Raw genomic sequence first — 13924 nt, 5'->3', positions numbered from 1 at the left:
TGATTATATGGAAGCTAATTTGTGAAAAGTTGCACTTTAGTTTGATGCTGGCATATAATATCCTATTGATTATGGTCTTTCAAAGAATTGTATCAAAACCACAGATTTTTTTGCCTGCTCACTGCATGTTGAGATGGATTCGATTTAAGCCTAATTTAGATAATTTATTGCAGACTTTAGTATTTATGTAAGTACTATACTTCAATTTGCTGTTTTCCCTCCCAGGCATAGTATATTTTTTCCCCTTCATAGTGAGTTCCAGAATCTGAGAATATTGTATGATTATACCAAATCTACAAGTGCCCATTTATGGAAGGACAGAAGCCAGTTTCATTGATAAGTTGAGTTATAGAGTGTGGGGTTTTACTAGATACATCACAAATATGTTTGAGATCTTCTGAATTAAAAAATTTGTTAAAATTGCTTTTTTTTCTTCTGCATGCAAAGCAGTGAGTATTTTACAGCGTTAATACATGTTCTGCAGTGAGTTGTTAAAGGATAGTTTTTTAAGTACCTTTTTATTAAAGGTCAAATAATTATAGGAAATATATAACTATGTTCTTGTTATGTCTGTTGCTATTTTATAATAGCAGTTCCTTTTTCCATACATTTCCCCTTGCCCAATTAAACTGAAGAAATTTGCTTTATGAAATAAAGTTTAGAAATTAGAATAAAAGGTGATTTTTGAGACTAACATTTTAATGCATTTGCCTCTGAATATTTTGAGTTATAAAAGTTATAACAAAGGACTTGATGCTTTCAAAGAATAACCCAAGAGTGTGTGACTTTTGCATATTAGTTAAGAGGGAGTTGAGTGTTTTGGAGGATTAAAAATAACATTTGTTTCCTTTCTTCTAAAAATACATAACTAATATGTTAATGTAAACATATTAAGGATCCAAATAGTAGAAAAATATGTCAAATAAAATGGCACATCTAGGTTTTCCACTCTGTGCGCTTCCACTCGACCCAGTCCCCACTCACACCACCTTTCATTGTGTTAACAACTATTGTTTTGTGGTTACCCTTCCAGTTCTCCCTCACACCCCAACCCCACCTGACTGCCTCAACCCCTTTTGAAATGTAAGAAAGCAAAGTGATTCTTTTTTTTTTAAGTGATTAAGTATGTTGTCGTTTTAACAGCTTATGGTTAATAAATATTGGTCAACTTCTGATAGTATTGTCAGGGTTTTTTAAGATACTTATTACATTGGGTCCTTTTGCAAAATTAGTGTGTTCAGTTGCCATGTCATTTTCATAAGTTTTGTTTAGTTTTTTTAAGCAATGGCTATAAAACAGTAAAATGACAATGTTTTAGGATTCCAGAGTCTTGAGTTCTAGTCTTGGGTTATGATGTTAGTAATTATTCGCTTGGGTGAATCCTATAATCATTCTAGGCCTTTTTTTTTAGCATGTGGAAAATGGTAAGTTCAGTCTTTTCTATACCATATATGGTTGAGAAACCTCTCAACTCTAATTTCAGAGCACCCTTTGGTTTGGAGAATAGTTGATATTTAAAACGAATTTTTTTTTAATGTTTATTTTTGAGAGAGAGAGACAGACAGACAGACAGAACGCAAGTTGGGGAGGGGCAGAGAGAGAGGGAGACACAGGATCCGAAGCAGGCTCCAGGCTCCGAGCTGTCAGCACAGAGCCTGACATGGGGACTCGAACTCACGAACCGTGAGTTCATGACCTGAACCTAAGTTGGATGTTCCACCGACTGAGCCACCCAGGTGCCCCGAATAGTTGATATTTTAAAGTATATAGAGGCTAGGGTTTTATCATTTCTTTTAGAGGATAATGTTGGTCACTTTGGGTTAATTTGAAAGCCCTTGGTTAAGAATTGAAACTATTGGTTTATAGTAGTGTTCATGTAGAAAATATGCTTTGTTTATGCTATCTTCAGAAACACTTTATGGCATAATGGAGAATAATATTTACATTTTTTGTCAGTTTTATTTTCCCAAGCTTCCAGTTCACTCCCTTTCCCCATGTATACGTAATCCATAAAATATTCAGTGGGAAGGGAAACTGCCCAAATATGCTTCCTAGGGTATATGGTGGTTGGATTCTTACATTGTGGTAAAATTAATCCCATATGTTAGTGATATGTCTTGAAGTTTTGTAGTTTCCTCTTTATCTCACTAGTTACTTGGTTTTAACATGGAACTGTTAATTGCCCCTTATTTTATTTTGTTTTTTCCTGGAAGTTTTTTGAGTGAGAAAGGACCTTATTTAGTTTTTTCACAGGATTGTCCAGAAAAGTTATCTTAGCCATTATCTCTTGCTTAGATTTCGCACCATTCTTAGTCTTCTTGCTTTCATTCTTGCTGCCCATTTGGACTGATTGTCATAGTAGCCAGTGACCCTTCTTAAAAAGCATATTAGACTCTATCACTCTTCTGTTCACAACCCTCCAAAGGCTTCTCCCCTCATTCAGAAAAGTCACAGTCCTTAACACAACTTACTTGCCTTTTTCATGCTATTTTCTCTTGCCAAATATCTGCATGACTGGCTGGCTCCATTACATGTTTCAAACCTCATCTCACTTGCTGTATCAGAGGGGCCTTCCTCAAGTTTCATATGTAATAGAGCATACCCCTTTCCATTGCCCTCCTTTATCTTTATCCTCTTTTCTTGCTTTTTCTTTATTATACTTATCAACACCTCATGTTATTTATTATTTTTTTTTGTCTTGACTAATTCCTCACTACAATGTGAGCTCTACAAAAGCAGCTTCCTAGACTTAGGAAGGCCAAAAGGTAGGAAATCTTTTGGACATCAGTCCCACTGTGCTGGGGTGAGGGCTGTGCGGTGAGGGCTGTGCACAGCAGATACCCACCTGATCTCTGTTTCCTTGGCTAGCCTTGAGGATTTGCAACATGACTTGCAACATGACTAGCCCCTTGAGGGCTGCAACATGACTCCTGCTTCAGTGTTGCAGCACCTGTGCTATATCAAAGCAATTGGACTTTAAAAAATTTTTTTAATAGAAAAATAGCTGAATAATATTCCATTTGCAATTAATACTATGGCAAATCTTTGACAGTGAATTCTGGGCATTAAACTGATGATGTATACCAGAATGAAGAAGGAAAAAACATAATCCTAAATAATGTCTAATTGTTTAGGGAGTTGACTCATATCTTCTGCCCTTTTCCTCAATTATGATACATTTCTAAAACATTTTCTTTTTTTCAGACTAAGGAAGATAAACATTTTTTTCACTTTGGTTTTATTTGTATTTACTGTACCCTTAGTTGAATACTCACATAATTAAAATAAGTATGATGTTTGCTAAAATGAGTAATGTGTTGGAAGCAGTTAAGTGGAAGACGTTGGCCAGCATAATAAATTTTCTCCTGTGTTGAGCAAAAGAAAAACGTTGTTTGAATTTTGTTTTTTTTTTTCTTTTGTTTCCAGCCCTTCTCTCCCCTCCCTAACCCTTTCCCCTGCCCTCAATTCATATTTGTTTTTACATTTTGTTATTTTGGGAGAAAGTTAAAATGATATAAACCACTTCTTTCCCTTCTTCCTCCTCCTCCCTCTCATGCCCACAGTTAGGTCTCCATTTCTTTTCTCATTTTGGGGTGATAACTTCATTAGAAGAGCCCTGAGTCATAGAATTGAGTCATTCATGTACTACAAAATAGACAACCCTAAAATATAGTTTTGAAATATCTATTTGTAAAAGACCTTTTCCTCCCTACTTTCGATTCCTTTTAGTTATCTACAACTGGATGTGTTTTGATTCTCTGGTGAAGCTGATGCATTAAGACTCAGCTGAGTAGGGGCATCTGGGTGGTTCAGTCTGGTTAAGTGTCTGACTTCAGCTCTGGTCATGATCTCACTGCTCGTGAGTTCAAGCCCCGAATGGGGCTCTGGGCTCTAATTCTGTGTCTAGGGCTGCCTCTGACCACCCCTGCTCGCGCTCTGTCTCTCTTTCAAAAATAAACATTAAAAAAAAGAAAAAAAAGAAGAAAAAAGACTTAGCTGAGTAAGTGCTTAGCATGTGATAGGCACTTAATGTTTGTTAAATAAATTATTTGTTACAAATCTTCTCTCCTTCTGTTTTGTATTTTAAGAAATTAGAGCCTATGTATGTACCTGGAGGAAGTTTGCTCAATTGTAGCCAGCGGGGATAATAGAAGGTAGGGAAAGGGACACGTAATTCAGGATGGTGAAGTTCGTTTAGTTTTTTGAGTCAGAAATTTATATTTGAATCCAAGCTGAGTGATTTTTATTTTTAAGTTATGACCTGGTAAACTTGAGACTCTGAGTCTTTATTCCCTCATATGTTCTATTTGGAAAATACTGTTGTCACAGACTTGGCTGTGATGAACACATGGGAATATTTGTGAATAGTTGTCTTTGTTCTTTTGTGGTTTCTAAGAGTAGATGATCAAATGTGTTATCACTGAACTCTTATTTTTCTCCTAATCCCATCATTTATTATGCTTTGCCTAAGAGTCTTTGAGGACTCATTTCACCCTCTTGCCACATTCTTAAATCTTGCTTGCATGTTCCCTCTTCTGTAGCTTGGTTCGCTGTTGCCAATTTTTGCCTTGGTCTTGAAAGGAAAGGTGGTACAGAGCTCTGAGTTTCAACTTGTTTCTTCTCTCACGCTTAAGTAGTACCTTCTGTACACACTACATAGTGCAGAGTGGTCCAGTTACAAGAAGAGTTGGGTATTTATCATATTGATTATTTAACAGCAGCTCTCCACCAGGAGTATTTGTTAAAATTCCTTGTGGAACTCTTAAAATTTATATTCCCGAGCACACTCCAGACCTATTGAGTCAGCATCTCTTGGCAGAGCCTGGGTATTATTTAAAAATTATTATTATTTAAAAATAATTTTTATGTTAACACTCAGTTAAGAACTGGCTGCTTGTTGGAAGACCATCTCAAGCCACTAAGATCAATATTTATAAATGTCAGTTTTGACGATCTCATGTTCTTTCTCAAAATCTTTTGATCACTTTCCTATTACTCAAGAATAAAGTCATAATGAAGCTTGGCATTTAAGATTCACTATGACCACCCTAGTTTATCTTGTTAATTCTGTTTTTTACCATTCTTCTTATTACCTCTATTCCTAACTATACTGAAACTACAGTTGAGTATTATTTTCAACTACCTTCTCTTATGATCTAGAATGTCCTGTTCTCCTCCCCTTCCCTTGATCTCTGTAACAATTGCTTTTCTTGTAAATTCTACCTTAAACGGTCCACCTTCCATTGTGCTCTCAGCTAGAAGTCATAGTTCTTTGAACTCCCGGACACTTAATGTGCTTTATTTTCACACTGATCCCAGATGTTTATCTCCAGATATCTTTCATCTCTACTAAACTTTAAGCTTCTTGAGGGTAGATTTTGTGTCAATGTGTGTTTACCACCACCCACTCAGAAATACCCTTCTACTAAGTGTACTAAGTAACCCCCCACGAACCTCCTCCACTGCCACCTCTGATTTTTGGAAAGTTGATTTGCATTTTTTAATGTGTCCTGAAATTTATAAAAATGCTGCTGGTATGTTAAGGTAGTCTTAAGTCTTTTCCCATAAAATACAGAATTTCTTATTTTTCTTCTTGGATGCCAGATCTGGCTTTTGACAGGCTGGTTCTTGTTTACAACTGTGTTTTGTGGTAAACATAGGACTCAAGATGTCAGGCAACTCTTCCTCTTGTAATGTTTGCCAGACATGATAATTGTTGGGAAACAGTACTTCATGATTTTGTCACGATATGCATGTCTTCCAAGCAGAGGTACCAACCGCCTTTTTTTGGGACTATTTTTTCCATGGATGTTTATATAGTGAGCAGCCTTGGAATATATATTGCTTCTCTCCTTAGCAAGGGTAAGTTTGCTTATTGTTCAGAATAATAAAAATAGAGTCTTTCTCCACACCATGCTTTCTTAGTGTCCAAGATAATAAATATAGCATCACCCTCTAGAGCAGAGGACAGGCATGTTTTTGCCCAATATAAAATAGTTCAGGAACTTCCGAGTCTCCTGTAACATAACCCACTGCCTGTACAGTTGTCACCTGGCCCTCTTTGCATCACCCAGTGGGAATTGGGGCTCAGGGAATTGGCACAAAAGCTGACACTGGCTATTGCTATTGCCATGAGTGATAAAGTTCTTTGTTTCTGACCTAGAAGTCTTATGTCTTTCTCCAGCATCCATGAAACCACAGGGTAACTTGGTAGCTTACAAGTAGGGTAAAAATCTCAGATCTTCCACAGTTCTCGACAGTAATATAAAAGGCACTCTTTTCAGAACTGCAAAATAGCCCTGCTGTAAATAACTCTTGTTAAATCTTGGTTTCAATTAAGCCTGGCTCTGGAAACTTACCTGGGTGAGGCTAGAATTCCTTATGGCTACATACTGTCTTCTCTTTCCCCCCATTTAGGGGGGTTAAAAGACTGTTATTCTGAAATTATATTCTATAACCGTAATCTTTTTTTCTTTCTCTTTTCCCCAAATAAAAGCATTGCTATTTTATATGGAGGAGCTACACTGACAAGCGTGTTGATTTGTTTACTTGAAGCTGAAGTTTGGAATATATATGCTGTCTTCAAAAGAAATGGGATATTTGTGAGGATTTTTTTAAAAACTTTGGTTGTAACATGATAATTTTAATGATAAATAATCTAATAAACTAGATAAATAATATGTGTTGGATGGTGACAAATGTTAAGGGGAAAAAAAGGATAGGGCATGGGGCGCCTGGGTGGCTCAGTCAGTTAAGCATCCGACTTCAGCTCAGGTCATGATCTTGTGGTTTGTGAGTTTGAGCCCTGCATCAGGCTCTGTGCTGACAGCTCAGAGCCTGGAGCCTGCTTCGGATTCTGTGTCTCCCTCTCTCTCTGCCCCTCCCCCACACTCTCTCTCTCAAAAATAAACATTAAAAGGAGAAAAACAATTAAAAAAAAAAAGGATAGGGCAGTGGTGAAATGTTAGATACAGTTGGCTAAGGAAGGCCTCACTGAGGTGACGTTTAAGTAAAGACCTGAAGTTAAGTTAGGAGACTAGCCATTTGACTATGTGGAGGGAAAACATTCCCAGCAGAGTAAACAAAGTGTCTGGTGCAAGACATTGAGGAGGCTGGGTAGTGATGCTTTGAAGACATACATTGAGAGGATTTATAGTGTTCCCATTTGTCTTAAATGTCTTTCTGCGCCTCACCAGAGCACTTGCTTTTAGGTTTATCTGTTAGGTACTTCTTGACTTACGGAAGGGGATTTTTTCCTTTAAAAGTATTTTTGAAAGCTACTGAATTAGATAATTTTTCTGCAGTATTCTCTAGTTCTCAGTGGTGGTCTCTGTAAGTGCCAGTCTTTCAACAGTGATGGAAGTCCTACATCAGTGTGTTTTTTCCCCTTAACTTTTGTTTTAAATGTTTATTTATTTTTGAGAGAGACAGAGTGTGAGCGGAGGAGGGGCAGAGAGAGAGGGAGACAACAGAATCCAAAGCAGGCTCCGGGCTCTGAGCTGTCAGCACAGACCCCAATGTGGGGCTTGAACTCACAGACTGCAAGATCATGACCTGAGCTGAAGTGGGGCACCCAACCAACTGAGCCACCCAGGTGCCCTGAGTGTGGTTTTCTTTTTTTTTTTTTAATTCAAGTATTTGAGAGCTGATTTTAGACCTCACTTAAATGATTTTTCACTTTCACATAGTTTATATTTATATTTCTGTTGAAGAGAAGAGGCTGAAGCAGCCAGGAATAGTCAGAGAATAAGAGAGCATACCAACTAAAACCTCTCTAGCTAAGGTTACTCATTATCCTTTGTTACTAAATGTAAAAGCTGGTTTTCTATTCTTGTTGATCTTGAAAAATTAACACCACACCATTTCCTCCTTGAAACACTGTCCTGTCCCTCTGGTTGTACCATTTGTCTCAAGGCTTCTTCTTTCCTTGGGTTTATACCTTGACTTTCTATGCTGCTCCCTCCTATTACCCTTTTTGGCTACTCAGATCTGCTTAATGGCTTTAGTTACCTCCATGTTGTTGATTCTCCTGTCAGAATTTCTAACCCCCATTCTTGAGCTCTAAGCAGTTATTATAAGTTGGCTTCTAACATATCCATTTTGATGGCCATTGGTATATATGGATTCAGATATAAAAAGCAACTTTTAATCTTTTCCCTACAAAGCAAAAAAAACCCTGTTCTTTCTCTCTTTCTTTAATTGGTAAATAGTATCCTTGTCTAGTTACTTAAGCTAGAGTCTTTATTCTGGTGTCCATTAGTCAAAGACCATCAGGTGCACACCCATAGGTAAACAAAGTTGGGTTTATTGATGCTTTCTGTAGCAAGGGAATCCATACATCATGAGGAACCTGGAGTGTCTCAGTAAGACCAAGCTGGACAGACTTAGAGAATTTGGGTTTTTGTTAGGTAATTTGGGGAGGATTAGGGAAATGGTGGGGGTTTGGTTTGCTTTGCTTTGCTTTGGGTGCTGTTAAAGAGTAGGGATAATTCTGTGATTGGGTGTTTTAAGAAATCTTTTCTAGGAGAAGAGGACAGGGTGAAGCTAGAAGTGTAATTGGTAAAGAAGCATTCATTCATGTTAGCTGGGATTTTTTTATGGTTGTACAGAGACCTTGCTTTTGTCTGTACTCAGACTCAGACTCAGACAGGCTTGGTTTTGCCTCACTCCCATCATGGACACAGAAGACCTTGTCTGATGTTGGTGATCTGTGAGATTCTGTTTGACAGAAAAATATCACAACCTAGCTATGAGTGCTAGGCCATGTCCCAGCTGTGAGGAGCTGCTTTTGTTTCTCTTTCTCATTTATTTGGAATAGATGTAAAAGATCGGGTACCATTTTGGCAGTAGGAAGATGGATGAAGAGTATTTTAGACAGGGTATGTAAACAAAGAATTTACATGATATTGGCTGTTTGTGTGTGAGGAGCAGCAAAGAAACTTATTCTACTTGAAATATGTCAGTAGGATCTAGTGTTATGTTGAGGCAGAGATACCTAGTTTACTTATTCCTTACCAGGAAAAGAGGGGTTGGAGGGGGTTATGTATCAATCACATACAGAGCTTTTTAAAACTAAATGTTTGTGTGCTTACTGTGCACCAGGCACTAAGGACATAGGTGATCTCTCTTAATCCCGCAAATAAATTGGGTTAGAAATGAAGGATGCATATCTCTGGCTTTGGGGATAAGAACCAAACTGGAGATCCAAGTGGGATTAGTGGTGTGGACTGTTATGTAGTGTAAGAATATAAGTTTCAGCATAATAGTTTGGGTTTGAATCCTGCCCCCTACACACAATTAGTAGTTGTCTGATCTTGAGCGAGTTACTTAACACCTTAGAATCTCTGAATTTTAGATTTAAATGGTCAATAATTACACTAGCCTTACAGTGTTGGCAATAATTTAGTAAGTACAAGGTATATACAACAGCTGCTGTAACTACTTTTATTGGCTGTGTGACTTCAGACCAGTCACAAAACTCCTCAGAGCCTCAGTTCTGATATCACTTTAGAGAATTAGTATAAGATCAAAAAGTGTACACGGAAGCATTTTATATACAGAAAGCACTATACAAATAAAATAAATATTAATGTCTAGGATATCATCTCTCAAGTGTTTGAATTTACTTGGCAGGTCAAGGACTGTGGTTGGGTTTTGATGTTTTGGGGTCAAATTATACAGGGTTTGAGTATTAGGATGAGAAATTTAGATTGGATGCTGTGGACTTTAGAAATTCAGACACTGGATAGACTTTAAGAAGAGCAGGAGGATGAGAGGACAAAAGTGGTGGCATAGGACGAAAGTTCTTGGAGTTGGAGAGTCAAGAACGTGGGGGTGGGGGGGCCAAAGACCAGATCAAGGCAGCTATTTCAGGCTGAGTCGTGGGGGCCTAGATTAGTGAAATGACAGCAGAAATGAAAAATCTGAGATGTTCTAAGGAATTCTAAGGAATTACTACTAATTTAGTTACAAGTTCAATGTGAGGGATATAGAAATAAGAAAAATAAAGACTTCTTGAACTTTAATTTGGAAAGGGATAGGTTAAATTTGTTAGATACAAATGGTTAATAAGTTTGAAGAAATAGCCTCTGACAATGTACAGGATGCCTAGAGACTTGGCTTTAGATATTTACCTGGCTTTCCTCATAATGCAGGCCCCAGTTTGTAATGTGCAAAAGGAAAGCTGTTGGAGAAGGGTGCAGGTTTCAGTGGTCAGTTGTAAAGATTTTGGTTTTAAGTTAAAATAAGTGTAAACATGTTATAAATATGATTAAAAACTTTGCTGTGCTGCATTTAAAGGTGAAATTACTTTAAAATGGATTTAAAAAATGATAGATGGAAAGATACATGATAAATGTTGATTGTAGAATCTCGTTGGTGGGCACAGGGATGTTCACTATAAAATTCTTTCAACTTCTCTGTATTTGAAGGTTTTAATAATAACATGCTAGAGGGGGATGGAGATATAAACTGTTTGCTAAAGGCTAGTCTTGAGAATTTATCTTGCCTGACCTGAGACTTTTGTTTTCTCTGTAGGAACTTTCCGCTGTACTTTTTGCCATACAGAGGTAGAAGAAGATGAATCAGCAATGCCCAAAAAAGATGCACGCACACTTTTGGCAAGATTTAATGAACAAATTGAGCCCATTTATGCTTTGCTTCGGGAAACAGAGGATGTGAACTTAGCCTATGAAATACTTGAGCCAGAACCCACAGAAATACCAGCCTTAAAACAAAGGTGAGTGAATGTAGGCCCTGTGCTCTTACGAAGAACACTTTTAAGTTTGCCCTTGTTTTAACCACCTGTACTTTGGGGAGCAGAGGTGAGTAAGTAATCTACCCAGGAGACTAAAGACGCATGTTACATAGATTCTCAGCTCTACCACATTTGTCTTATTGTGCCCGTGATGAAAGTTGTTTGTACTGAATGCAGAGCAGTGTGGGCCTTAGGCAAAATCTTTAAATAGTCAAGTTTGACTTCAACTGTTCACTCGGCTTTGACCTGCTGCAACTCAGCCAGTTGTTAGCTAATCCTAAATTGGTGGTGCCTCTTGGGGATATTTGAATTTTCCTAGCCAAGTTCTGAAGGATGAAGTTCTTTAAAGAATACAGCATTTGTTTTTTCTTTTTTTTTTTAAACTTTTTAAAATATTTATTTATTTTTGAGAGAGAGAGACACACAGAGCACGAGAAGGGGAGGGGCAGAGAGAGAGGGAGACACAGAATCTGAAGCAGGCTCCAGGCTCTGAGCTATCAGCACAGAGCCCAATGTGGGGCTCGAACCCACTAACCATGAGATCATGACCTAAGCTGAAGTCGGATGCTTAACCGACTGAGCCACCCAGGTGCCCCAGCTTTTTTTTTTCTTTGAAGCATTTTAACCTTACATTTCTTGCCTTCCTTAGTTTTCAATGCAACTTCTTTGAAAGTAAAGTATAGTAGGTGTGACATATGAGATAATACCTTCTTTTTAATGTGTTAATACTTTTTACTGTGGCTCCCTGTTTTTATTAGTATACCTTAATGTTTGAATTACAGAAGCAACCTTAGTTTTGGCATACTGCAGAAAGTGGTTTATATTCTTATAAGAAAATCATAAATGTGAATTGGAGTTAGGGGGTGTTTTCCTACTCTACCGCATTTCTTTCTTCTTTCTAGTGTCCACCTAAGGCCTTAGAGTTTATACCCTTGCGTAGCAATTATAACTGTATGCTGTTCAGGAGTGCTCTCAGTATTTTATATGCTCTGGTGCTAATATTATAGAAAAGCCAGTTCTGGAGTCCTGAGCAAATTGAGTTTCTTTTGGATAGTTAAAAAACAATCCAATTGTATAGAAACTTTTGTATTTATATGTTGTTACTAATTTTCTAGTCTGGCATCATGGGTCAGTTAGGATGCCTTTACCTGTGATTATGGAAAACCAAACAAAAAGTAGCTTGAACATTCAGTAAGAAAAATCTGTCTAGTGTGACCAGAAGTGCTGAGGTAGTACAGTTCAATTAATTTCACAGCTCGGTTATATCCTCAAGGATCTATGTTTATACTCTGCTGTACTCGGCCTATTGGTTGTCCTCATGGAACCATGAGGGGAGCTAGCCTAAGATGGCTGTGTCTTTATAGGTATCACATGTAGAAGAAAATGTCCAAATGTAGAAAGAGAGACTGTTTCTTCCTGGTGTCCTAATTTAAGATTGAAGAAGGCTTTCCCAGAGTACAACCTTCATCCTACCCTATCCTAACATCTCACTAGCCAGAATTATTTATATGTATATTTCTAAACCAGAATCTGGCAAAGGTAGTGAGATCACATGATTGGTATTTAGACTAGTTAAGGTTTACCTCCTAGGGCTGGGGAAGGCCCCTGAGTCCTTTGGAGCAAACAGCCATCTGTATTTGAATAAGACCAATAAGCAAAGAGAGAAACCACAATTGGTAGGCAACTAGTATCATCCACATCACAGATAGCCTTAAATTTTTGTTACTGGCCTTTGGTCTCTTATCAAGTATTTATTTTGTATATCTTTTTCTGTTGACTTCTGTAATACTGTAACTCTGATGCAGAAGCCTATGAGGCAAATTGATTTTGCAAAAGCGTAATTTTCTAAGCCTGTGGGTTATTTCATGTTGAAATATACCTCAACATTCTCTAATTGTTTTCTACACAATGTAATTCTATCTGCAGATTATTCTTGTGCTTCCTCCTCTGAGTACAGTTATTTTCCTGTTTATGAAGATGCTTTCCCACTATGATAGCATTCTTTCACCACCACCACTGACATCATGCCTCTAATATTCCCCTCCTACTGCAATTCACCTCCATTCCAGGACATTTATTTAGATATCCCTCACTCCATACCAGAGACAAATCTTAGTGGTACAGTGATGCTAGAGGCCCAACAGCAGCTCTGTATCTAGTCACCTGGTTTCTCCTTAGGAATGATGGTTACTTCAGGGATGAAGAAGGATCAGGAAATAAAGGAAATAAATGATCAGGAAAGGCTCTCCAACAGGTTGGTCACTAGAGAAGAAAGGCAGAAATGGGGGCAGGCAAGAGAGATAGAATGGGATATCTGGAACTGCCAGCCAGAACTAAGTCCAGTTGTTTCCATGTGGTCAGGAGAAGGACCATTGGAACTAGGTTAAAAGGTGTTACCCTGGTGGAGATGGCCTCACCACGCATTTGACAAACTCCACTGCCTGGATATGACATCTTGAAAGGGGTATGGATTTAGCATTTCTGTACTGTAGGATCTGTTTTGGAGGATAACGGTTCTGTAATAGCTGTTTTGCCTTAGGCATAAGAAAAGAAACATCAGTAGAGTGGCATGAGCGCTCAGAGATGATAGTAATTCATTGATTAAAAAAAAAAAAGACAATTTAGTTTGGTTACTGATCTGTAACCAACTAAATTCTAGCTTATCCCCAGGTTAGAAAACTGAAGGCCCCTGTGAAGGGCTGTGGGTAGACTTAACCTAAGAGCTGATGGACGGTTATAGCCCTTTAGCAAGTCAACCCATTGGTGATATTTAAAGTCTTTCTGTCTTTCTTAAGTGGAATTCTTTTCAGTAATCTCTTTTTTTTTTTTTTTGTCATGTTACCTAACAGTCACCTTGAAGATCTTTAAAATTTTAGTTTGAAATAATAGTCCTCCCTCACCCGAGTGAGTTATATGTCTTGAAAGTTCTAAAATTTCTTAGATAATGTAAAAAGATTCAAAACTGAATTGTCACTTTTGTCATCTTTAAGTAGAATGTGTACATTTTTTCCATAGACGAAATTTAAATATGCAGAAGAGGTGAACCTACCTGTCTCATCTGGGTTTTCTTTAGTGTCACATTTGCTGATAATTTAGATTTGTCTGTAACTGTGGTGAAGGTAGAGATAAAAATCTGTACAGTCAATTCTCTCTGGTTAAAAATACCTT

General features: G+C 37.7%; 1 protein-coding gene across 2 annotated transcripts in view; it reads left to right on the top strand.

Annotated features, from left to right (window-relative positions):
* GTF2E1 (general transcription factor IIE subunit 1) overlaps positions 1 to 13924 on the top strand; it is a 44104-nt gene that overhangs the window by 12336 nt on the left and 17844 nt on the right. For both annotated transcript variants that reach the window (XR_006965705.1, XM_047099712.1), the window contains exon 3: positions 10537 to 10738. Coding sequence is in view for 1 of the 2 variants with exons in the window: in XM_047099712.1 (XP_046955668.1) it covers positions 10537 to 10738 (202 nt within the window). In the remaining variant the exon portion in view is untranslated. The remainder of the gene's footprint in view (positions 1 to 10536; positions 10739 to 13924) is intronic.

This window comes from Lynx rufus, unplaced genomic scaffold (assembly GCF_022079265.1).
Source record: "Lynx rufus isolate CCGP_SWC_20201006 ecotype Redwood Valley unplaced genomic scaffold, mLynRuf1.p SCAF_5, whole genome shotgun sequence".
Lineage (NCBI taxonomy): Eukaryota > Metazoa > Chordata > Mammalia > Carnivora > Felidae > Lynx > Lynx rufus.
The sequence above is the reverse complement of the archived record's forward strand: the minus strand, read 5'-3'. Positions and strand labels throughout refer to the sequence as shown.